Here is a 25,213-nt window from a genome sequence, read left to right on the forward strand (position 1 = left end):
TCGCGGCGGGGCGAGGCAGGGAAAACGACACCGGGGAGGGCCTGTGGCGGGGATGCGGTTTCGCCTGCCGCCCGGCTGTCCCTGCCGGCGGAGATGCTGAGAGCGAGAGCGGGGGGGGCGGCGTAGGGGGGGGCGAGGGCGGCGGCCGCCGGGGGCTGGGGCCGCTCCCGGAGCCGCCGGGCGGCTCCCCCCACCCCTGCGCGATCGCCCCAACTCCGGGGAGGAGAGACACCCCCCCCCCGCCGCCGCCGCCTCCCCTCCCCTTCCTCCTCCTCCTTCTCCTCCTCCCCCCCCCCCCTCCCCGTCGCAAACCCCAAATAAAAGGGGCGGGGGGCGGCAGGATGCGCCGCTCGGCGGGGAGGTCGGCGCCGCCGCCGGCCGCCTGATGCTGCCGCAATTCGCCATTGCCGGGCACGGCTCGGAGCCGGGCGGAGGGAGGCGAGGCGCGGAGGCGGGGGGCCAGGGGGCAGAGGAGCAGCAGCCCCCCCCGCCCGGCCGCCCCCGCGGGCCGCGGCCGCCGTCCCCCCCGATGCCCGGCCGCCGCCGGCGAGGGGCCCCGGGGGCCCGCTCCTGCCTCCTCTGGCTCTTTGTGTTGCTGAAGGTAAGTGCCGGGGAAGGGGAGGGGTGCGGGTCCCCCCCTCCCGCGGGCACCGAGCCCCCTCCGCGGAGCCTTTGTGCGCCTCGGCGGGGCGGCGGGGGCAGGCGCTCAGCCCCGGCTCCCCCCGCTTTGTGCTCCCGCGGGCAGCCGCTGCGGGCGGGTTTGGGAGCGGGGCGGCCTGGGGGGGTGCGCGATCCGCCGTGCCCCGGGCCGAGACGCTCCCCCCTCTCCCGCGTCCCCGCCGATAAGCGCCGTCCTCGGCCTCCTCCGAAGTTGCCCGGCGGGGGGTGCCGGGAGCCGGCGGGGCGGTGTGCCGGTTTTGGGGGGGGGGGGGGGGGGGTGCCGGCGGGGGCGCCGCGCTGTCCTTCAGCACCGCCCGGCCCGGCCCCGGCGCCGGCTCCGGGGAAGCGCCCCCCGCCGCGGCGTGTGCCCCCGGTAAAGGGCTCTCGCCTCCTCCCGCCGAGGGAACCGCTATGAAGACGGAGCTAACAAAGGGGCGGGCGGCGGATCGTGTCGGTTTTGCCGTGGCAGAATCTAACGCTGCTTTCTGATCGGCACCGCGCTGTGCTCGGGCTCAGCCTATCTTCTCGGCAGATTAATTTTTCAAAGTTCCGCTTAATACTGCGAGCTCGGTTTCACATGGCATTTTTTATCTTTACACTTTCGCTCCTTTAATGGTTTCTCGAGCGTATTTAATATGCTCCGTGTAACTTCCGAAAGGAAATGTACGTATCGTCTAGGCGAATACCGCTGCCTATAAATGTTATTGCCCTAAAGTACAGTGTTCAGCACCACTAGAAACTTTGTTGTATATTTGTCAGTCACTGCTAAGGAGAGCTCTGCAACTAAGGACCTGACCTTTTAGAGTCTTATAAATGTAAATGTTCTACAGAAATCAGCAGGACTCCCTGTGTGAATAAGAGTTTGCAGGATCATGTCCTAGAACAGCAGTGGTGTCACTTCTAAAATTGACATTGCATTGACAGAACTATTTAAAGGGAAGCTTTCACAGCATCTGTTCACATATAGTAGTCAACTGTCAGCTGTCTCATTTTCATAACTGCTGAAACATACATTTATGCAAGATAAAATGTTAATATACAGGCAAAATTTTGTTCCTTGGAATTGGGTGATTTTTTTTTTTTTTTACCCTTTATTTTTAAGAAAGTAAGGCCGTGGATCTTATGGCCCAGCAGAAAGATGAAGGTTCTAGTTTGTCCCCTAATATAGAAGTGCACACAGATCTAAGTAGCTGCTTTAACCCACAGTCACAGAGTTCATATTACTCTGAATCCTGGCTTTTAAAAAAAAAAAAATCAAGGTGGTTTTTTTTTGGTTTGTTTTTTTTTTTTTTACTAGCACTACTGTGACAAAAATTACTGTGGTAAAGCAAGACAGTAGTTTAATTTTGTAAAATACTATACTTGTAAAATAAAAAATAAATCTCAAGAAATTTGGTAAGATCTGAAGGTAGCCAAGGCCTCAGGTTTTCATTCTGTTGATAAGTAACCATCACTTCTGAGCCAGATAAAACTCAGACAAACCCAGGACTGCAATGACAAAGAAAGCTGATGAGCATTAGCAGAACTTTGCAGTATAAGAGAAGGTAAAGCTGTAGCTCAAGACAGACGTGCATCAGTAACATCATGTGTGACTGGATTATGACTTTGGTTGGATAGCAAGTCTACTGTAATTAGTTCTCTCGTATGTTATTATTAGACACTACAATAAGAGGAGAACTGAGGCTTCAGAGGCCGCTTAGAGTAAACATGGTTACAGGAAAGAAGTTGGGGAAGCAAGAGCAGTGCTTGTTTCAGATCACTGGAATAGGACCATTTTCCTGAGCCTGAAATTCACTGCGTTTTCTTTAATGTCTGCATATTTTTTTGCAGTGATAAATAATTGAAAACAGCTAATTTCAAAACAAGGCATTTCCCTAGTTTTGTGCTGTTTAGTTCTGCCATCTTGTTGAAGCAATGCTAAAATTATCCAGCCTCGAGTTATTAAATTGATGTTTCACCTGGAAGTTAATCTTATTGAAGAAGCAGCGGCATTGAACTGATGAATCTGAAGATGGGCAAAACCGATGTCTGTGTGCTTGCTATTTCAGCGTTAGCAGCCCAAATGTCACTTGCTAAGCTGTATCCGCTTGATGTGGCCTTGATGCCCATCTGGCAGTTTGTAAAATTATCAGCAGGCTTTGCACAGTGATAAAACTGCTCAAAGCACATTTTCTCTTCTCTTCCAGTTGCCATATTTCATGGCGTAAAGTAATAGTGCCAACTTGTTCCAAGTCCTGACGTTGTCTCAGGTTGCTGGTACGGTCAGTGACAAAAGGAGATCAAACAGGGAGGGATATTGCCCGCTGCATGTCAAGTGCCTGATATTGTTGCCCATGGGCTAGTAATTAGTTCCTCCTTTTACAGTGTGATGCGAATGCTTTCTGTGCTCCAGGGTAATACCATAATCTTTTTTTGGAAGTACACCAATGTGATCTTGAACCTTTATTGTTTTCTTTCTTCAGTGGTTTTCTTATCTGATGGCTAGTTTAGGAACTAGCAGAAGAAAGGCATTGTGTGCGAGCTTAGATATTAGTATGGATTTACAGTACTTGGGAGAAGAACAGGGCTGTGTCTTGCTTCAGATGAAAGCCTCCAACCATTCTGCTGTAGGAATCTCTTAATATGTTGCCATTTCGCAATGGGTCTGCGTTCTCTGGTGTTTCAGTCTCAAGGGCTGGAAGGTATAGTCTTTAGCAGCATGCTTTGTAACGGTCTCATTTTGGCGTGGCAAAGACATGGCTGATCATAGCCAAAAGGAAAATCTGTACTTCAGCTAAATAAAGAACAATAAAAAGTAGACACGTTCCCTGATCCCAGTGACTGATGTTATCTTTCCCATCTTTTCTAACTGCAATCCAGCAACCTTTCCTTAGTCACGTCTACACTGAGCTTCCACCAGTTGAAGTTCTGCCCTGGATTATGTGACTGATATGTCAGATGTCCCATGCTGTTAGTAGCTTGCACCTGGGTGATTTTATGCTTCTTTGCTGTATTATTTGTGTGGGACAAAGTAGAGCTTAAGTAGAGGACAAAGCATCTTAAATGTGCCAAACCTGATGCTGGGACATCATTTACAATCTGTTACACCTCCAAGAGGGTCTGACCAATGCTCTCAGTAGGAAAACAATGAGAAAAATGGTTGTCACAGTAGTTCCATGTATGGACTAAATAGGAGGGATGACACTTTTCAGGAAAATTGTCTACAAATGCAAATAAAAGAAAATGCATCTCATTTCCAGGAGACTGAGGTCTTTCTGTATCAGTCTTATATATACTCTTCAGGCTCTGCATATAAAGCAGCAACACCCTCTTTCTTTCTCTTAGTAAGGACAACTTTTTGTGTCTAGCAGGGTAGACTTTTGTCCACTACTACATCAGTTTATGGAGTTTGGTGTCATAGTGAAGTCTAAATACAGGTTTACGTGGACCAAGGCATTCAAAAAGATTTAGGTTCTGTAAGACTTTACTCAGCACAACCCTACCCAACAAAGGAAATATATTTCTATTGGTGTAATTTGCAAGAATATCTGCATCTAATGTCAGTAATTTGAAGCAAAAGCCATACCATCAGGACACTGCCTCTTTCTGTGGGAGAAACCTTTTTAAGAGAAAGGCTGATTTCACAGCTGGGAGCCCCAGTGCTTCACCACTGTTTACTCCTGGCTGGAAAAAAAAAAAAAAAAAAAAAAACAAAACACCAAACCAAAAAAACCAACCCCAAACAAAAAAAACCAAACAAACCAAAACCCCAAAGGACACTTAATGTGAATTTTGGTATGGAGTCCTTTTAGCATCTCTTCTTTCTCTAAGAGCTGCTGATTGAAGGTCTTATTGAGAAAACAAGTTTGATTGGGTTTTTTTCCTCATGACCATGTCCTACTAGTACCAAAATACCCCCCCCCCATCTTACCAGTTCATCTTTGTTTGCAAAACTAATGTAAGGTTTCCTCGTGACTGGATGGGCTCAGAGGAGCAACTGAAGTAAAACAGTCTGAACTTTTCTGCCTACCACTAGTTTGAGACTATCCAGGCCATATGGGAGAGAAAGGCATTCTCCCAGCAAAAGCATATGCTTTTCTTTTGCAAAAAAGCTCGTTACGAATGGTCATCCTTAGCCCAGAACTTCTATAAGTCATGTTCTCTCTCATTTCATTATTTTCATGGAGTATTTCTAGGCCAGGGTGATTCTAGAGGGCAAAGCTGATGAAGAGGATGCTTGGATGCCAACTCATGTTTACGGAACTGTAGTAGGCACTTGCAAAACCCTCTCTGCCAGTGGAATAAGGGTCTGCTATTACTCTTTGGCAAATTTCTGATTTCATTGTGGTGAAATGATAGTGGGTGATCAAGAAAAGTTCTTTCATCTCTGCAGGAGTTATGAGCCCCAGACTCAAGCTGCACGAGGTCAATAAGGCAATTTCTAGGTTGTATCACCTCAGTCAGAAGCTGCACTCAAGGGTGATCCCTCATTCAGGTTAAGACAGGGACCATGCTGAATAAAGACTTACCTGTGGTGATCCCATGGCAATTCATTAAAGGGCTCACAGACGGTGTGCCGACTGAACTTGAGAAGCCCACTAATCTCTGCATTTCTGATGTCACCATACAGAGCAATCCAGGCAGATCATGAAATGACCCTACAGAGCTTCAGAATGAATGTTAAACTGACCAAAGTCTTGTGTAAATCCGTCTTGAGACTTATTTTACTAGTCAGTCTCAGCTCTGGAGAAGAGAGCTTTTTTTACTTAGGCATATGGGTCAGGACAATAAATGTCAAAAAATAAAGCTTTGAAAACAGGTCTTTTTCGCTGAACAACTTAAAAGGCTCGTAGTTAACTTTGGTTTTAAGTGTTCTTTAAAATTATTTGCCTTTTCCATTGGAGAAGTATGTATCATCTTTATCATCCTGAGCGCTCTTATCTTCTAGTAAATTAGTGATTACATTTTGGTTACTCAAGATTTCAAAGATTCTATTCTTGTAGCAAAATGTAATTGACTGCAATGTAAAGAAAAAAATCAAACTTTGATAAATGTTAAAAATATTTTAAAATCTTGACACAGAGGTTAGTACCTAGGAGTCTACTAGGAAAATGAAGAGAACGGCTTATTAAATATGTTCTGCACACAAAAGCTATTATAACTTTTTTTTATTAAGCTTCTATCGGTGTATATTTGAAAAGAGGAAAATCTTTATGAAAGAAATGTGGCAACACACACCGGCTGCCACGTGCACAATGTGTAACAGGTGAATAGAGAACGGGAGATACTCGAAACAGAAAGATTACCTTGCTTTTCATAGCACTGTATAATCTTGAATGAATACAACCAGTGAAGGGAGCAACTCCTAAGGAAGAAGTCTGCTGTCTTTACGGTAAGCCTAACGTGATGCATTTTATTTCTGGAACTCCTTCGTTCTTATGCTAGGAAATTACAGTGGCTTTTAAATGAAGGAGTTCCAGAAATAAAATTGTATGCATCATGTCTGGCTCGCCATAAAGATAGCACATTGTACCAGAGCAAAAGTAGTATGTGCTGTGCTCAAATTACTATGGTTATCTTTGCATTTTCTTTTCTGTTATATGCGTGTATTTAGAGAAGAAATGCTTTACAGTAAGCATCGGTGATGGGAAAGTTGGTGACACAGCTGATAGCTCTCCTCCCTGTTACTATCAGGAGATATGTTTTTAAGGGAATTAATAGACTCAGCTTTCAGTATGCTGGTCTTGAGGTGGCAGTATGGCAATAAGAAGAGAATATGTGGGATGGGCACTGTGAATGGGTAGAAAGCATAATGTCGGGGATGGAAAAATTCAAGTGGGACATTTAAGCACAGGGATTGAGCACTTCAGAGGAGCTGAATGGAGATAACAAAAGTCAACAACTCTGTGCTTTTATGTCAGCCAGAGATTTAACACGAGGTAGCTGTTTGGTAGATATGAACCTCTTGGAGGATAAAAATCTAAATTCCTTTTTAAGTACTTTGGGAAAAACAGATAATATTGCCTGTCAATGTAACAGCTGTGATTCTGAAATGATTGGGCCTCAGTGCTCTTTAGGAGGTTGAGACACGGGTCTTCTAGTTGTGTCAGAAGGATTGAACAACTGTAGCTACTTTGTGTGCTATAAACCTGGAGGTCCCCAATTTAGTTATGTTGACTTCCAACTATGTAGTGCAAAGGCCAAATCTTTGGGATAAGAGAGGTAGGACCCAGTCTCTAAGTTGTGGATCAGATCAGAAACTCCTTCAATTTTAAGAGTTTTCAATGATTTCCTCTTGGGCTAGACATCCCTGGAATCAACCAAGAAGGGGCTGTTCTTCTAGGCTGAGAGGAGTCTCCAGAGCAGACCACAGACTCTCCCAGTTGCCTTGTTACCTTTTGTGTAATCAGCTGTTTGGCACATGTCTCATCTGCACCACAGCTTTTCAGGATCATTTCCTCATTGTTCATATGGAAGTCATTTTAACATGGAGAATCTTTACTCCTCATTGGCCTATCAAATGAGAAGGAAGGGTCTAGTTCTCATTCCACTTACAGCAAAGAAATTTTAAGCTTGAGTAAGAAAAAAAAAAACCCCAACAAACCAAAACCCCAACACCCTATTAAAATGTGGTGAAGAACAGTAGAGACAATTGGTGGAAAAAAATTCCACAGAAAGAATGCGAATTAGTGTTTTCCCAAAGTACTCCAAGGCGGATTTAAGAAAAAAATTAACATTTTCCAACAGCAATGAAATTAATTTATTTATTATTTGCTTAGCACTGCTGTGCCTAGCTTTGTTCTGTATGCAAAATATCTGCAGACTCTGCCTGAAGTCTGAAAGATAGACACATCAAAATAAAAATGCTCTAGATAACTGAGAAATGATTATCATATATGCCAGTTGCTGGTATTCTCCAAGGGGCGGTATATCTTCCAAACAGAAATAAGTCACAATCGCTTCCCCCAAGAGCTGAGCAGAGGGTTTTTTTGTTGTTGTTGTTTGCTGCTTTTGTTTTTATTTGGTATTGATTTCTAGAGGATGTTGCTCATCAGAGCTTCTGGACATTTACATCAATTTAAAACATCAAAAAAAAAAAATTAATAATCAATGTGACTTTAATCCCTTCAAAGAGAACCTATTAACCTACAAAAAATGCTCTAGCTCACAATAGTTTCGTGAAAGTAACTGTAAGCAGGGCAAGAGATGAAAGAGAGAAACATAAGTCAGTTTTTTTGTTTTTTTTTTTTTTTAAAGAGAACTTTTATTCAAAACAGAGACCATAGCTAATATTTTATTGTAATCTGCTTACCTTAAACTAGGAGGGCTGTTCTTTAATAATTTTCTTTCTCTAACTAGGCTGCCCCTGCCTAACGTTGCACTGATATTATCTTGAGTCATCAGTGTCTGCTTCTGAGGAAAAGATTATGATGTCACAAAATCAATATCAGAGGATCCTATACTGTAATCCCTTTTCAGGGAAGTCCATTAAATCAATGCCTCTCCTTCTGTGAGTAATGACTTTAGAATCAAGCCCTCTAATTTCGCTGTGGGAAGGAATAAGCAGATGGGATGGGATTTTACATAATTAACTAGCAGTTATTAAATACAAGAAAAATTATGACATTTACTGAAAGATAAATGAATACATAGTGAATACTTAACTGTATTTCAAAATGATCTCTGGTATAAAATTCCTTCTCAGTGGGTTACAAAGTAATGTGTTAAGCACAAAATACATTTTAAAGTCTTTCTTGAAAACTAACTCAGGACTCCACAGGCTCCAAAGCCCATCAGGTTTCCTCAGCAGCATTGTGGGAAGGCATGCAAACTACAGAATGGTGACACCATAATGTGTCACCGGCATTTAACTGAAACGGAAGCACTCCATGAATACGGATAATAATTTTGTGGTCTCACCTGTTGTTTATGTGCAACACTGACTTCTGTTAGCTGGAACCAAAACTGCCGGGTTGCCTCTAATTCTTAGGATGCTGGGAGCTATCAGAGAGTCTACTGTGCTTCTGGGAATGGGTCCAAAGTCCAAAGAAAGTCAATAGAAGTCTTTATGTTGCTTTAAATGGGCTTTGGACCAAGCTCCAGCAGGAAGACCTGCGATCTCAGCTGGGTGATGCTGTGAAGTTTGACGTGCAGCATCGAGTTAACTGCGACGTGCTGGTGACCTTGGGCTCGCTCGCTGCAGTGTCGGTAGTGTGAACGGGAGGCCAGGGGATGGTTTTGATTTTTGGAATCTGAGAGTCTGATAGCTTAAAGAAACTCCCCATCAGATAAATCTGGAGCAACCTTCTTGCTTAGGGAGTAGCTGTATTGGCAAGAACTGGTGTGTTGTAATCTGCCGCTGGAGCCAGCGTAACAGGAGAACACTTGAATGTTTCTGCTCTTACGAGAGGAGCTTCTTGCAGGAAACTTAAGTTATGTAACTAGCGCTAGGCAAAAAATAGGGTGGTTTTCTCAAGGCAGAGCCATCAGTCTCCTCTTTTTCTTCCTCTGCATATTTCAGGGACTGTTCAAGTAAGAGTTCGGGTTTAAGTACGTTTTAACCTACAGCTACTTTTGCTGGCATTGCAGCATTAACACAGATACGTGGATGGATGGAAACCAAATTCTGCATCAATACCAGATACACACTTGTATGTGGATCTGACCAATACAGGTGGTCCCTGCCTCTTTAATAGGCTAGCTGAGTCAAAAGCGATACCAAAACCCGATGATGATCTGGGGCCTTTCAATTTGAGAACATAGACTCTTATCCCGCTCTGCTCAGGTGCGACCTGAACACAGCCGTTATTTCCCAGACTCTTTCACTTACACGCTTCCAGTTAACTACAGAGCAGTAGACTTTCCTATCTGATCACACAAATGAAAATACCAGTTCAAAATACATTCACGTGCTTATCTGAAATGCAGAAAGGAACCAGAATTTGAAAAGTAATTTAAGATAGGTATCTGGAAAATAATTTTTCTCTAAAGGGCAAATGCACAGCCAAATTAAGAGCTGGCAACGAGTTCAAGTTACATATTGAGTAGCTCAGCTGCTCTTGCTTGGAGGAACTCATGGTGGGGTTAAATCCTCTGAATTCCTTCCACGAAGAGGAGAAAACTGGATGTGTTCTTAGATATATACACAGAGCCATTGTGGAGATTAACTGAGTTCTGTCTGTTTCTGTATGGACATAGTGTGGTTTAAAACTTGAGAATTAAAGAGGGGTGAATGGTCAAAAGAAGTTAACAATAGCAACAACTTTAAATGGGGTCTGTATCCATATCTGCTGCATATTGTAAATATTCTTTAAAAAGGAGATATATAGTTTTTCCTTTTAATATTTTGCCATCGATGACCTGAAATTTGTAGGAGACTTTTTGCACAGCAGCATGCCAGAGACCAGTTGGCTATGGCAGACATTGTGCTTGATGCTGGGACAAAGGGGTTTTTATGTGGTGGCGTAACAGCCTAGCTATCAGATAACCAGTTTTTCCTGGTGATGGACAGTAGCAAGTCAGGATATTGGTAAGTGTCCAAGTGGAGGAAACAAATTCTGAAATGTCTGTTATATGGTGCATGAGCATTCGGCTTGGAGCAGAGCCAGAATGCCTTCCCTATGGCCTCACCAGAAGGACTGGTGTGACTGGAATAGTTGTTTGTGAACGTTATGTGGTTAGGAGACAAAATGGAAAAGAAACAGAAGTATTTTGGAACATGCCAGAGTGTATCTTGCAGGCTTCATCTGTTCCAGTTACGTACATGGTTAATTCTGCATCCCTTTTCTTTCTGTAGCTAACTTTTAATAAAGAAGTGACCTGTTTGGAGATTGGCTTTTTGTAATGGTAGCTTGTAATGGTTGTATAGAACCAACTGTTCATTGTCAATGCACACTGGGGGGGAAACTCCTCTACTGATCAGGGTATTTTCATTTTTATTTGAAAGATTTTTTTCTTTTATTTTTTCTGGAGGTAGGAATTTGTTGCCCTTATGAGTGCTGGTTATATGATTAAAGCATATGAGAGCTAGCGGATACCTGAATTAGTATTAGTTTTAACTGGAAGACTCAATCTTGCCATTGAAATGTTTAGAATAATATGATTTGGTTTTCTAAGCTGATAGTTTACATTGTCTGCATTTGTCTGCTGTCCCGTAAGGTGTATGGGTCCCATATGGTGCTTAGAAAGGAAGAGTCAGATTTTCTCATGCTTATTTCCCAGTGTAGTAACTTGTTGCACTGAGGTTCAACAACACAGCAGAACTGGGCTGGCAGCAAGCTATCTTGTCTAGAGCGAGGAAAGCCAAGGGCTGCTGCGTTGGACTGCCTGGAGGTGCAGCGGTAAGGCTGCAAGTCAAAAGCAAGGAATGATTCTCTTCAAAAATGGTGAGGCAAAAGTCACAGGGGTGTTATAAGCTGGATGTGGTCTGGTTGGATATCACTGGACAGCTTTATGTTTTGCTGCCCGCTTTTTGGACTATCACAGGTATCTTCTTATTTATCCTTCTAGCTGGCTTTAGGCTGACGGTAATGCTGATACTCCTCGCTCCACTGCATAGCTGGGAGGGTGTACAGGGCACACCGCTCAATTGCGGCACGTGGGAAAAGGGGGGAACAAGAGACTGCAATGGGCCAGCTGACAAAGCAGGTGATTCAGAATTGTCCCCTGGTTGTCAACAAAACGGCAAATGCTGTAGTATAGAGCGGGGACTCTGTGTGTCTCTCAGGATACAGGGAAATGCGTAACTGTTGAGAGTCGTGCACTAATTTAGGCTGGAAGGGATGTCTGGAGACCATCTGGTCAGAGCCTTGGCTCAGAGCAGGGCCAGGTAGGTCAGGAGCTAAGGGCCGTGTCCAGATAGGTTTTGAGTATCTGCAAGGATGGAGATTCCACCGCCTCTCTGGACAACTTCTTAGGGCCCTGCAGGGAAGGAGTGATAGTCAATTAAACCTTTTTAAAAGTCATGAATTGGGACTCAAAAAAGCATGAAACTGTCTTATTAACTTGACCTTTTTTGTTTTTCCAAATTCATTTAAAAAAATAAATTTAGGCTATCTTTCTTTGTAGAATTTAAAACTCTGGGTTACAGTCACAAGCTTTTTGCTGAAATCTGCTTTTCTTGCATTCAGCAGCTCCTTGGTGCTGGAGATTTAAATGTAACATCAAGGATAAAATTCTTAGAGCTGCCATTGTTAGCATGTGCCTTAATTATCAGTTAAACTTCCTGAAGAATCAGGCAGGTATTTGCCATCACTACCCATTCATTTCACAGGATCACATTTCTCAAGAAGGCTTTTTGATTGAGATTTCCCCCCACCCCCACCCCTCTTCTGACTTACACTTCTAGGAGGAGTACCATGTCTTTATATATTTTACAAGCTCAGGTCTTAGGCATGCAGGAAACCATTAAAGCTTCACTGCGGGGGTACTCGTGAGCAATGTGAATTAAAAGCTGTTGGGGCATGGCTGGCCTCTGTCCTAGCTGGCTTAGTGCTGGAGCAGAGGAGCTGCTCATCACTGCATCCAGTTTGAGAAACTTGTAAAAATCAAGGTCGAAAATCCTCTTCTCAAAGAAATATGTGGAATCCTTTCTGGAAATTTCCCTTACACTTTTTGTATTGATAACTGAACCACTGCTCCTAAAATCAATAGAAGATTACAGGGACTCGATACACTTAATGAGCTCCAAAGGAACAGTTACTTTGGGCTGCGATTACAGCTTCTGCTGCCTGACTCCGCATCTTGCTAGCATTTTATTACTAATGATTTATAATGTCAGAGGGGAGGATAAGTTCAGTGATTCATTAGTTTTTTTCACAGATTTTTGCCTCGAAACTATGTTAGCTCATACTTTCAGATGTTTACTTTTCCTTGCTAAAATACGGATTTCTTTTTTTAACTACAGGATACAGAATAAAAAAAACCACAACAAAAAAACCCCAAACTCCCCTGCCCGCCCCAAACACCCCCAAACAACAAAACCCACCTCCCCCCAAGATTAAAAAGTCTATAAAATGGTTGCTGTTCTGTGGTCCTTACTTCCTCCAGTTCTGTTCCATGAATCCTGATTTCCAAACAATATCACCATAAAAAAGCTTTCTGCCTATAGCTTTAAAAAAGTCAGATCTTCCAGTGAATAACACAAAAGCATGTTTTACAGTTCTCAAAAAAAAAAAAAAAAAAAAAAAAAAAAGAAAATCATCTCGTAATGTCATCTGTTAGAGAAACAAAATGATGCTTTTTCCCTGAAGACCCTACAATGCCAGATTTAATTTATTTTGGGAAGAAAGAAAGACTATTCTGTGGAATGTGCTTGCCACTTGTGAAGTGAAAGGTGTCAGCAGAGAGTGTGAAGATATCCTGGAGAACAGAGCTTACACAGAACGAGACGAGTTTATAGTAAAAGGAAAAACCTCTGCACCTCTATATATTTAGCATAAAAGAAATGAATAGAAGGGATTTTGAGATGCTATGCATGGCCTAGGGCAGATCAGCTATGCTCAGACTGTGGGTTCCAAAAGTTTGGTTCTCTAATCCCAACTCTTTTCAAAGCTAGATTTAGCTATGCTGAAATCTCTGGCCTCCACTGTGCAGGGAGGGTGGTGCGGAGGAGGAGACCTTGAGGTCCGCTTCACACGCCACTGTGCCCAGGAGAGCTGCAGGGCATGTGGGAAAGGGGCTCCAGACTGAAATGGCTCTGCCACAGAGCCCCTTGCCTGCAACGCAATTTAAATGCATGATTTCAGTTGATATTAATAATTTGGAAGGCTTATAAATTATTAAAACAGGGATTGTCTGACAGTTGCATGTCGTGGATACAGGAGTTTCACATATACTCTGGTTTTCCACAGTGCATTTTTTTGATTTGTCTTTTACAAGTTTAAAGAACAGAGTCTAGTGGTGTCAGAGGATGCCTGGGATATTGATCCTTTATGTTTTTGTCCAGAAACACTACCCCTTATTCCTACAGTTCTATGTGACGGATGACTGGTAATTGCTGGATGGCCGCTGTGAATTTTTGCAATGACAACGAAAAGTCTTTTTGCGTTAGGAGATGAGCCCCCCTCTGAATGAGGGGAAGCAGATGGACTGCAGAGATGTGTCTGGATCCTGCATTCAGGAACGCACGTGCTACATGAAGAAGGCTAATAGAGGTGAAGGGGAGTGTCCCCTTCTGCCCCCTGATAAATCCATCTCTGTGCTGTCAGAAATGGCTGTAGAATGGGAGCTCTGGGATTTTTCTCTACTGAAATGGTCTAGTTTCATTTATATCTTTTCCTCTTTGCATATTGGCATATTCCTTCTCTGCAAGTATTTATCCAAAGTCTTTACTTGGAGTGTCGGACTAAAGGTCATATCCATTTTTTTTCTCTCTCTCCTTTTTTTTCCTCTAGTCCCTCTGCTTCTAAAGATGTCAAATTAAATAACTGATGATTTCTTCTGATGCCAGAAGGCCTTCACAATATGCATGTTAGGGTTTAGTGTATTTTTCTTTTCTGCGTTTCAGTGCTTTCAATTTGTATGCAGAGCCATCCTCTTACCATGAACTCCTATGCCCAGAGCTGAGGATTATGTTCTCAGCCAACATATGTACTCAGCCTGAAATGCTAAATCTCTGCTACTAGAGGAATGGAAAGATGTTATGGTTAAAGGAGCTATGTCAAAGTAACCCGTCAGATCAAACTAGAAATCTTTTCTGGTGAGAGGCAAGATAAAGATACTCCCTGAACGTTTGCGTCCCCTGACCAGCACTACCCCATAAATTTAAATATTGCTATTCTGACTGTGAGGGATTAAATAAATATGTTTTTTAATTAAAAAAAAAACCAACCAACGATCAGTTTTGTGGCAGTGATGGAGGAGTCTCTGTGGATGCTGTTTCTTACAGGAGCGGTCAGATTTTGGTAGCCTGTAGCATGGGGACTGTGGAAACAGAGGATGACAGTGGCGTAGTGGGGGCTGGGTTGTTTCCCCACCCCTTCAGCCAGCCGGGTTTCACTGGGAGACCAGAAGCAGTTCCTGCAGGACTCGACCTACTGATGTCTGTCCTGTCCTGTCCCTATTGCACCAGGTCAGGCAGGAGAAGAGGGGGCAGAATATCTCACCTGGCTTTGTAGCTCCCCGCAGGATGTGTCAGGAGCTGCCCGCTGATGTTGGCTGTTGGCTGCAGCGCAAGGGTCGCTTCGTGGCGGGACGTGGGAGGCTGGTGGCCGGGACCTGCCCAGGTGTTGGGGAGGGTCCAGCTGCTCTTACCCCCCAGCCTTGCCTGCCTGGGAGTCGTGCCAGGGCTCATGGAAGCAGGTGGCCGGCCAGGCTTGCTAACATTGCCTTGCTGATGGTGCTCCTCCATCCCTGCAGCTCTGCGCTGGAGAAGGGTGCTGTTGTCTTCCCATTTTCAGAGAAAGGCAGCATTGCTAGCTGGGGAGAAGGTGGCAACACCATGCTTTCAGCTGGTCCTTTCCCTTTGCGTTCGTTTGTATCCTGAAAGGGAGGAAGCAGACATTGTGTCCTCCTCTGCAGTGCGACTGGATTGTGCTAGTGCATCCCTCTCTGATAAACAACCGGTACAAGCCACAGAGGGATTGCTGTGGTACCTCAGCTCTGATGTTTTCTGAGGGCTTATGTTACCATTCACATTACCACATTGTCATAACAGAGTGCTGACTGGCACCTAAAATGCTGGTGGGGAGCTTATCCGTGGATAAGCTGCAGGCTGATCTGGTTTTCAGGTTGTGAAACTAGGCTTAGTACTTGAGGGGGACAGAAGGAGCACCTCTGAGCACGTCTGAGGCAGCATCTTGTTGGAGAGTTGAAAGACATTTCTAGGAAAGTGCAAAGACAAAGAATCTTTTCCTCTTCCTTTCCCTCATGAATTAAATACTAGAAGATTTTTTTTTTTTTACAGTAATGGGCAGAGTGTGTGGATGTTTTATTTATTAATGCTGTGCAAGAAATATTGTAGAGGTTGGGTACTCAGAAGGTTTGAAAGGCAAAATAATAATTTGGATTAACCGACAAAAATTATTTTGTAGTTCTTGCTATGACAGAGAAGTCTAAGAAGCTTCCCAGCAAATATTTTGATTCTCCAGAAAGAACATTTAAATCCTAAGCTTTCAAACCTCTTTAAAGAAAAATGGAGGCAGGGAGAGTCAGTCAAGGAAAATTCAGCAACTTCAACAACCTTTGCAGGTATTCAGTGTCTGAGATCTGCATTTTTCCAAGAATAAAATATTAGCCCATTTCTCACATTTATCCTTTCTAGTGTTTGTCCCCTCGCTATTGTTTCCTCAACCCCTTTCCTCTCCAGCCCACTTCCTCCCCTTCTGTTTAACCTGTCATCTCCTCCTGCCCTGCTCAGCCCTGATTCTCCTCCACCCGCACGTAACCCTGCTCAAGTCCTTTCGGCTCACACCCAGCCTCTAGCACGTTGTCCTCACCTAAACTGTGTAACCTCATTTCTGGAGTATTTTGCTTTTCACTCCTATGTGAAGTTGTATTTCTCCAGTAAACATTCTGGATTGCATTTTATAACAGTCAAAGAAAAGGCTTCTTTGCACACACCATTTGCAGCCATTTAGCCCAGCTCAATAGTTAACTTCCAGTGGAATGCTAAATAGTCACAAAAAGACTGATTACATGAAAAGACTATTTTAGTGAAAATAGCTGCTATTCAAATAGAGATCATATTTCTCAGGGAAAAAAAAAAGGGCCAATTACTGTGCTTAGTCACCTACACTGTGAATTCAAATGAACTTCATCTCAAGCAATGGCATTACACTGATTTTTACCAAATGTAACTAAAATCAACATCAGTCCCTGTGACTTTGAGCTCAGCTGGCTGTAACTATGCTAGGGTTTCATAACCTTGTCCTGATTACAGTTCATAGGATCACAAGATGGTTGAGGTTGGAAGGGACCTCTGGGGGTCATCTGGTCCAACAACCAAGTTCAAGCAGGGCCACCTAGAGCCAGTTGCCCAGGACTGTGTGCAGACAGCTTTTGAATAGCAATAAGCATGTATCTCCACAACCTCTTTGGGCAACATACCACCACCAGCTGGCCATATACCACCACCAGCTGGCCCTGGGATACTAGCACAGGATCAACACATAGCGGACCCTTGATGTAGATCTCCTACTGTAAAATATAAATAGACTAACTGTTGGGTTTTTTTAAACTAAAAATTCTTTACACCTCAAAAATAGGTAGTTGTCTTAAAAATATTGTGCTGTAATCTTAGAAGGATGGGGGTTCCAAAAATCTTTGTGAAGAGCTTAAAATTGATTTTTATTCTTGTCTCCCTCTCATCACCTTTTCTTGGAAAGCACTTAATGCAAGTCTGTTTGGGTATTTTTGTCTGTCTGAATTACATGTATTCCTTCCATTAATCACACTCCAAGCTTTCTGGTAGATAAATTGGTCCTCCCCTACACCAGGACAGGTTGATGGCCCATAAAATAGATTTTCTAGGGCTATTGCTATGGCTATGTGATTTACACGAAGGCCCTCCCTAAGTTGTAAACTCACAATTACTAACAACAGTGGTGCTCCCACACAACACACTGGGATTTAATTGGTCACGTTATTAACAAACAGTAATGCTTTCCCTAGAAGGTATATGACCTTGCTTTTGAATATCGCAGTTTTAAGTTCTTATAATCTTGCTAGAAAACCAACCACTCCGCCAATTTGTGAAAGCAGATAAATAATGAACTAAAACCACAAAAGCATGTTTTGTGAAGGTTATCTTCAAAGGGTTTCACTGGAGGCCCCTAATCCGTGGACTGAGACCTGGTGGCTAGGTACAGGCTCTGATATAAAAGGAATTGAAGAACAGCTGTAAGCTGCAGCTGGGGATGGTGGGGGTCCCCTTCAAGAGAGGTGTCTTGCTGACAGTACAACTTTGTGGGTTCGGTGGTGTGTGGGCTTCCTGAACGGGTGGTGCAGCTGGACTGGTGGCTCTGCAAGAGTGTTGAGTGGCACGTGGGTCACGTAGCAGCAGAGAGGGTCTGAGCTGCAGAGGGGAAGCAGGCACAAAACGATAGGGACAAACAAGCAAGCATCAGGTGGCTGTGCCGAGAGTCATGTGGCTTTGCCAGTATTTCCTCTTTTTCCTTCCAGAAATTTTGTCCAGCCACACTTACGTGACTTTGCAAATCTTTCGTGGTTTCTGAATGTCTGATAGCCAGAACAGGTTGGATGCTGCTTGTAGGAGCTACCAGGCTGTGGAGACTTGTATAACCAGTAGGTCCAACTTCCCCAGTGTGCTGAGATTTGCTGCGCACGTGCAGGATACCTTACAGAGTAAAGAGGAAAGTGATGCCTTCAAGCTTCTGAATACATTAGGAAGCATTGCAAATGCCTTCAAAAGCATCTGCACATGTGTTTCTGTACAAGTCTAGCAGTTGGCTTTCCTTAATCTTGCACACGAATATAATTACAGGTGGGCCAGCAAGGCTGTATCTGGCTTCCACTGAAATCGATGTCAGTCTCTCCACTATATTTCCACCTATGAAGGTGGTGGGACTGGGCCACAAGTAAGGGCTTTTTCCTCCCAGTGCCTACTTGCAAGCATAGACCTTCTCTGAGCTAGGCTGTGCCTAGCCTGGAACACATGGCTTCGACAAAGTGACCCGCAGCCTGAGCCTGTGGATGTCCTTAACTGCCTGGCTGAACTGGGGCTGGAGAATTCACTCTCGTCAATGATCGCATTGACTTCAGACTGTTTTGCAGGCCTCGGGGCCATCTTGAGTACAGACTGCAAAATGTGGCTATGTAATGAGGAGAGATCTAGCGTCTTCCAAAGTACAATGTCTGTGATGACATTACCTTGTGTTTAGTGGCAGCAATTAATACAGTGGTGTCAGATCTTAGGTTCACCTGGCTCATGTTGCTTCATCCTAAAGGTTTGCTGGTGCCAGGAGGTTTCACTCCTTTTGGCTCCAGTTCTGCTCTGTGCAAAGCCACTGGCCCCTTTCTTGTACCACCTCTGCTACTCATCAGAGCCTTTTTTGGCACCAGCCCTGCTCACCGCTTCAGCTGGGGTAGTTTTGTGGAGGGTTAGTAGGGTCAGGCTTCACGAGTGGTCCAGCAGGCAGTGGGAGCGGATGGCTGGGAGGGGATGGGGGAAACAAGGAGCAATTCCTCCTTCCTCTGCTGACAGCAGGCTGTTGGGTCCGCACAAACTATCTCATGTCTCTTCACTTCTAGAAATAGGAGCAAACCCAAGCGGTGCTTGAGCAGGAACCCACCTGGAACAAGCAGTTCACTAGGAAGGAAATTTTCCTGACTTTCTTTTCAAGAAGAGTAGGAACTGTACTTGGAGTCTTCACTAAATTCAGTCTGGTCGGTCAGATATCGTTTGTGTTTTCAGCTATGCACAAAGTCCTTGCCAGTGGACCTGGTGCTAGCCAGTCTCACTGTATGCTGGCCCAAGGTTGTTCTGTCCCAGAAGACTGCCGAGAGTCATGTGTGCATCATTAGCAGTGCTAGTAAAAAAAAGAGGGGGAGGCGGGGAAGAGAAAAGAGAAAAAAGACAAAAAAAAAAAGAGCAAATGGAGAGACTCCCCTGGCTCAAATGAATAGGAGGCAGGTGTAAACATGTTTTTTAATATAAATAAAAGTTTCGGGTAGACTTCATCTTGCAAATACTTCAGTGTGTCTTATGTAATTGTTTTTGGGAAGTGTGAGGAAAACTATTGGGAAAAATGGGTTCTGCATCAATGTAGGATGTTACAGTCCTGTCCTGAAATTTGTAAAGGGATTGTACTGGGACTTCTGCCTTTCATTCTGTAACAGATTTCCTAAATGGGCTTTGTGAATGGGGAATAAGGACAGCCAGTAAAGGATGGCTGAAATTTTGATGAAGACCAGACCAATTTTACCCATGGCAGTTCTTTTACCCTCTGGTCATTTCTAGAAATAATTTATCGCTAAGTAAGACTGTTCTAGATATATATCAGTTGTCAGTTGAAAAAGAGTCTGGAGATGAAATAAATTTAAAATATCTGCCATTATTAAGTAAATAAAGTGACCTGAATTGAAAGCATTCATTTGGTCAGCAAACCTAATTACTACTGTAAAACCTTGCTCTGCTGCATTTTGGTAAACTACAGTTCTTCACTGGAAATGGTTATTTTTAGGTGTTTACTTCAACAGAGACAGGTGATTCTGCTGAAGTGGAAGTATCTCTGCAGATTAACATGAGACAAAGGATAATTAAATCCTGGCACCTAAAGATGCTGAGAAGGGTAGAGAGTATTAGCACTGGTGTTCACGTACTTGCTAATGTCTATCTCATCTCCATGAGAAAATGAAAATTAATGATGCAGTATTTTATATTTTAATGATTCCATACCCATGTTTAACTGCAGTTTGTAAACCACAAATCTTACCTTCCTGTCATTAATACACAAATGAAGATACTGGGGTTTATTTTCTGGTTATTTTTTACTATGGATTACCATGTCCTTTTAAAACAGCTTATTGGTAATTGCTAAAAATCATTCTCAGATTAATGTACACATTTTATAGATGTATGAGAGGGCCCCTACAAGGAGAATGTTCATGGAGAATTTGGGACCAAGCTGCTCTTTGTGTCTTCAAAAATACACGCTGGGTGACCTGTCCGTGGCACACATAGTGCGCTTGCAGAGAGGGAAATAGGATTCAGGAGAGTGAACCGCTGCCTGTTCTGATCACAGGAATGAGTGAATTAGTGAATACAAACCAAATTTCAGTCATAAGTAGTGCATTAACATTGGTATTACACCATCAGCATTGCCCTTCTGCCCTTAGTAAAACTAAAGTAAGTTCACCTTTTAAATTATATTCAGATTATAATTGAGCATTTTGAGTGATGGCTTCATCTACTGCAAGCAAAAGGAAGTGATTTATAATGTGTGTCAGTGGAACATTGTTATGCGAGGAGAGATTAACAATCATAATTTCAGACCCAACAGTATTTGTAATTCTGAATTGTCTGTTTTAATGCAAATGCTGTCTTAAATACTGTGCTCTGTCTTAATTAGATAAAATAATCCTTCCTTGCTTGAGTAGTCCCCTAAATTAGTGACCAGCCTAACATCCTCAAGATCATGCTTTTGCATTGTTTAATCCATCCCGATTGTACAAACTGAAAGACAAAGAGAAGAAACTGCTCTCTTACGTATGCAGCACAAGAAGCATAGCTTCAGATTGAAATTCCTCTGGATTCATTTCCAGTTGTTCATTTCAAGAGGAGGCTCCCGTAGCCTCCAGTGGGCTCAGATCAGACTTCCCCCCGGTTGAGCAGCTTCTGCAGCACGCTTTTTGGGAATTTCTGTGCTGTAGAAGTAGTGTCAGTAGAGAGTTAAGCAAGGAAGCATCAGCCTGACCCAGTGCGCTGCTGACACCGTGAACAGAGCACACTCAAGCAAGGGAGACAAGATCTGGGACTGATCCCCTGTGCTGGTAGCGATTACCCACCGGCCCTTTGGCTAGTTGGGTCTGCAGTGCAGTCAAGATATGTGATTACATCTCGGGTACTTGTGCCTAAACTGGTTTTAATCCAATCGGGTCAGCTACCGTTAGCAGCAGAGCTGCGGTGATGTGGGCTTCAGCCGCCGAGTACGCAGCCAAGGTGCAGCCTGCACCGAAACTGATGTTTCCATGGCTCCGTAGCTAGCAGGCATGAGGCCAAACTGCCTTCCACGTGTGTAATCCTGTTAAACTCAGTGGGACCGCTTCCATGAGGGAAGAGCAGCAGAATTGGACTGTGCAGCATAACCGTATTAAAATTGCTTGGCAATGGAGTGCAGCTGCATTTGCAATAGGAACGCCTGGGAGCGATGGATAACCAGCCTGTGCTGGCGTCGGGTCCTCCCCTCACAGAAGGAGAAACTGCTTTCTGGGCTTGCGTCTGTGGTGAGATTTGGTTTGCCTCGCATTGCCATTAGAAAGATGTGCATAGCCTAGGCCTGGGCTGTAGGTTTTGCTGTGTACTCAGTGGAAGGGAGTGGATTATACGTCCCAGATGTTTCACGTCGGTGCTAAGGTGTGATAACTTACTCTCTAGACCCGGTCATCTCTGTCCAGACAGCATGAATCCAACTTGCTCAGACCAGGTGCCCCCATTTTAGGTAGTTTCAGCTGAGGTTGAGATGAATCCAGTGAGGAAAGTCAATGCTTTCTGGCAGCAGCTCTGTACTGCCCTGGGGTCCAGCCAGCCCCCAGCACTCCGTTCCCTTATGGCTTGGGTTGTCCCGTGCTGGCTTTTCTTGCCCACATGACAGCACAGGCAGAGGGATTTGGGGGCAACAGATACCAAATAAAGCACAGGGCTGGAAATTTCCTGGCATCCTTGAATACTGAGATTCAAATGAAATTTCATTTAAAAACTTTCTGCAAATTATGTGGAAAAATGAGGGGTGCACTCGTGCAGTACATTCTAGCAGTGCATGGCAAGGTCTTTCGAGGTTTTTTTTTTTGTGCTTCAAAAGATCATGACGTTTTGAGAACTGACAACTTTACACTTTATTAATAGCACAAATGCTCCTAGGCATTTGGTACGTGGTGCTGGAAGGATAGATGTCTGGAAACATTGCACATTCATTTTCCCCTCATTATTCAAGAAAAAACTTTCAGCTGCTGGGGAGAAGGGTTGTTAGTATTTTCTCAGTGCCAGATTTTCTTGGGTGGTGTTTTTGGTTTTTCCCCCTTTAATACAAGGGGAAATATAAGATTGTGTTCTGTATCAGCCTACAGCATTGCCAAAACCTGACATAGGATTTGTACAAAGTTCAGAGCTGATATTAGAAGCTCTATCTGTAATATTTATTAGGCATCACAGCGAAACCTGCCTGGCCTCTGGTTCCACTATAATTTTGAAGCTCCCATTAGACTCGTTGGATGCTGTAACTGAAGTTCATATCTCTTAAATGCACCTTTCGGGCTGCATGCGATTATATGCTGCAAAAAGCAGAGGAATTTCAGTATCTCTTGGTCATGAAAGCTTCTGGGTAATTTCAGCAGTTTTGAATGAAGTCATTTGGACTAAGGTTTTCAAAGCTCTGGAAGAGATTTAAAGAACATTAATGGGAGGTGAATATTAAAGCATCAACCCTATGTTTTAAATCCAGAATTGACTTCTGCTGCCTTTGTAGAGTTGGGATTTCACCCTGAAGTCTTAGTGATGATGGCTGAAACCTGGTCAGTCCTCTTTTCCCTTCTACATATTACAGGTTAAACCAAGAAAGCCTGGATGAAATAAAGAAATACCTATTAGTGGCTTTCCACTTCATTTTTTGGAGGCAGAGAAGAGGCTGACTAACATTTTTTGGTTGTGTACCCATTCCAATGAGCACTTCTTCTCCAAATAGATGTAGAAATACTGAAAAAGCATGAGAGAAACAGTTCACTGGCTACTAGCAGAAACTGCCTGGAATCATGTAAAACTGCATGTCCACAAAGTCTGAACAGGCATACAAACTTTGAGTTGCTTATCTAACCTGTTAAAAAGATGGTCCATTTTATATCACCAGCTTTTAATCTCATGCATCCAAAAGCAAGGCTTTCTTATGCAGAAGAAAACAAGGCTGACGACCCGTATCTGGTATGTGTTATAAAGTACCTGTTCAAACTGTGTTGCATTATTCATGTAGAAGTAAACAGGAGGCTTCTTGTCAAACACTCAGTTCCCTTCTTCTCTCCAAAACCATTGAGATCTTTAATTGCATGTTTTAAAAAAGTCTGACTTGATTTTTAGAGAGCATACAAAGCCATGTGATTAGTCAGCTCTGACTACAGAAAACAACCCGCGTTGGATTCTCAATATCACAAGACAAATGCATAAGGCTTGGAGTACAATCATAAGATAATTTACTCCATCCTCCAGCTTTTGGCCTTCCACAAAATGTAGAGTTTTCCCAAATTATTTGTGCTGGTTATTGTATTGTTGTCTGTAGACTCCTACTTCTTATATAAACCCCATACAAGTAGCTAAGAAAATTTCACTTATTTTGGCAAGGAGTTGATTAGATTTCTCTGAAATCTTTTAATTGGTGTTTTCCAATCCATGAAAGGTGCTGCAGAAAGTGGCACAGAGATCTCGTGTTAAGCTGGAGGAGAAACAATAGCATCGGTTCCTTCTGTGCTTAATCTGCTTATTAAAAATATCTCTACCTCATATAAGATTCATTTGTAAAGCATCCTCTTTGCTCCTCAAAAGTTGAAATATTAACACCAGAAGTAAAATCAGCTTTACAGTGCTTTCTTTTTCATTCATGTATTTACTTAGATGCTTCTTATAGTACACAGTGAAACTACATTGTTTCACTTCATATTCCTTGCTGGGTTCCATTTAGTAGCTTTATTTATTTTTTATTTTTTTTTTACTTGATTGTCATGGCCTAACATGGCATTGTGGTGGCTCCTTTATACAGAAGAAAAAAGGTGGGGGGGTGGGGGGTTTCTTTGGTTGTTTGGGTACATTTTTTTTAAATTTTACTTTATTCTTTGGGTTTTGTTCATGTTTATTATGTGTTCTTTAAACGTAATAAGCATTCCTAAAATATTTGTGTTCACATCAGGCTACATAATTTTTTTCCAATTCTCTGACTTTGTTGTTGTTGCTATTGTTTTACAAAACACAGTTTTGAAACTCAAACAAATTGGTAGGCACCCTTTGAAAGGCTGAAATTAGTCTTTGAAGTGCAGTGTGACATGGACTTGACAGCTTTTTGAAACAACAAGGCTGGAGATGTGGTTCGCAGCAATCTTCCTGGACGCAATCCGTTTCTGGTGCCTGGGTCTCAAGGAAGTGGGTCAGCAGACTGTGCCAGTGGATAAAACACGTGGATAGGATCGTTTGGCTGCTTTGGTTTTGGGGATGGGACAGATTTGTGTTTCTTCTATCTTTTTTTGTTACAGGCAATTTTATTTTCTAGATTATTGGTTCAGGTGTCTTATTCCTTTTCAAATCAGAATAATACGTTGCTTTTATTACAAGTGTACTTACTGTATGTATTTCTATTATGCATAACATGGCATAAGAAGTATACATAAAATGGTGTGGGTAGAAGAAAAAAACTCACGCACTGCCTGATAATTAAACTTATGTCAAGACCAGTAAGCTGTGAAATTTCCTAAAGTAATGCCTGAATCCTATGGTAATATGATTTTAAACAAATATTTCTTCAATAAACTGGGTGGCTAGGAGAGGTTTTTTTCTCTCCAAAACTAAATAATAGCAGCAGTAAATGATGATAGATAATACCCTTGTGAATATTTCCATTTCACCTGCCAATCTCACACTACTTTACAGAAAAGAATAAGTAGCTTTTCTCGTTGGGTTTATAAGAGGGGGTTTGCTGTACCACATACATACCTTACAGATGGTTATAATTTCTAGAGCTGTCACTCAAATTACTTGATAGTAATTTAGCCCATGGGAATCCTTCTCACTTATGTTACTCTTCCCTTTGTTAACATCAAAAAAAAAAAAAAAAAAAAATCAAGATCTGGGTAACCGACACCAAAGCCTCCTTTCTGTGGAAAGGCAGAATTTCCTTCCTGCCTTGTTCCTCCGCCCTGGACC

The 25,213-nt window shown here is 43.1% G+C and overlaps 1 protein-coding gene across 1 annotated transcript in view; it reads left to right on the forward strand.

Annotated features, from left to right (window-relative positions):
* The first annotated feature begins 205 nt into the window (after positions 1 to 205).
* The window catches only part of PTPRO (protein tyrosine phosphatase receptor type O), a 159,025-nt gene continuing 134,017 nt past the window's right edge, over positions 206 to 25,213 (forward strand). Inside the window, 3 exon segments of the mRNA XM_069807805.1 lie at positions 206 to 505; positions 507 to 546; positions 549 to 601. Coding sequence (XP_069663906.1) covers positions 386 to 505; positions 507 to 546; positions 549 to 601 — 213 coding nt within the window. The 5' untranslated portion in view covers positions 206 to 385.

This window comes from Haliaeetus albicilla, chromosome 19 (genome assembly GCF_947461875.1).
Source record: "Haliaeetus albicilla chromosome 19, bHalAlb1.1, whole genome shotgun sequence".
In the NCBI taxonomy this organism is placed as follows: domain Eukaryota; kingdom Metazoa; phylum Chordata; class Aves; order Accipitriformes; family Accipitridae; genus Haliaeetus; species Haliaeetus albicilla.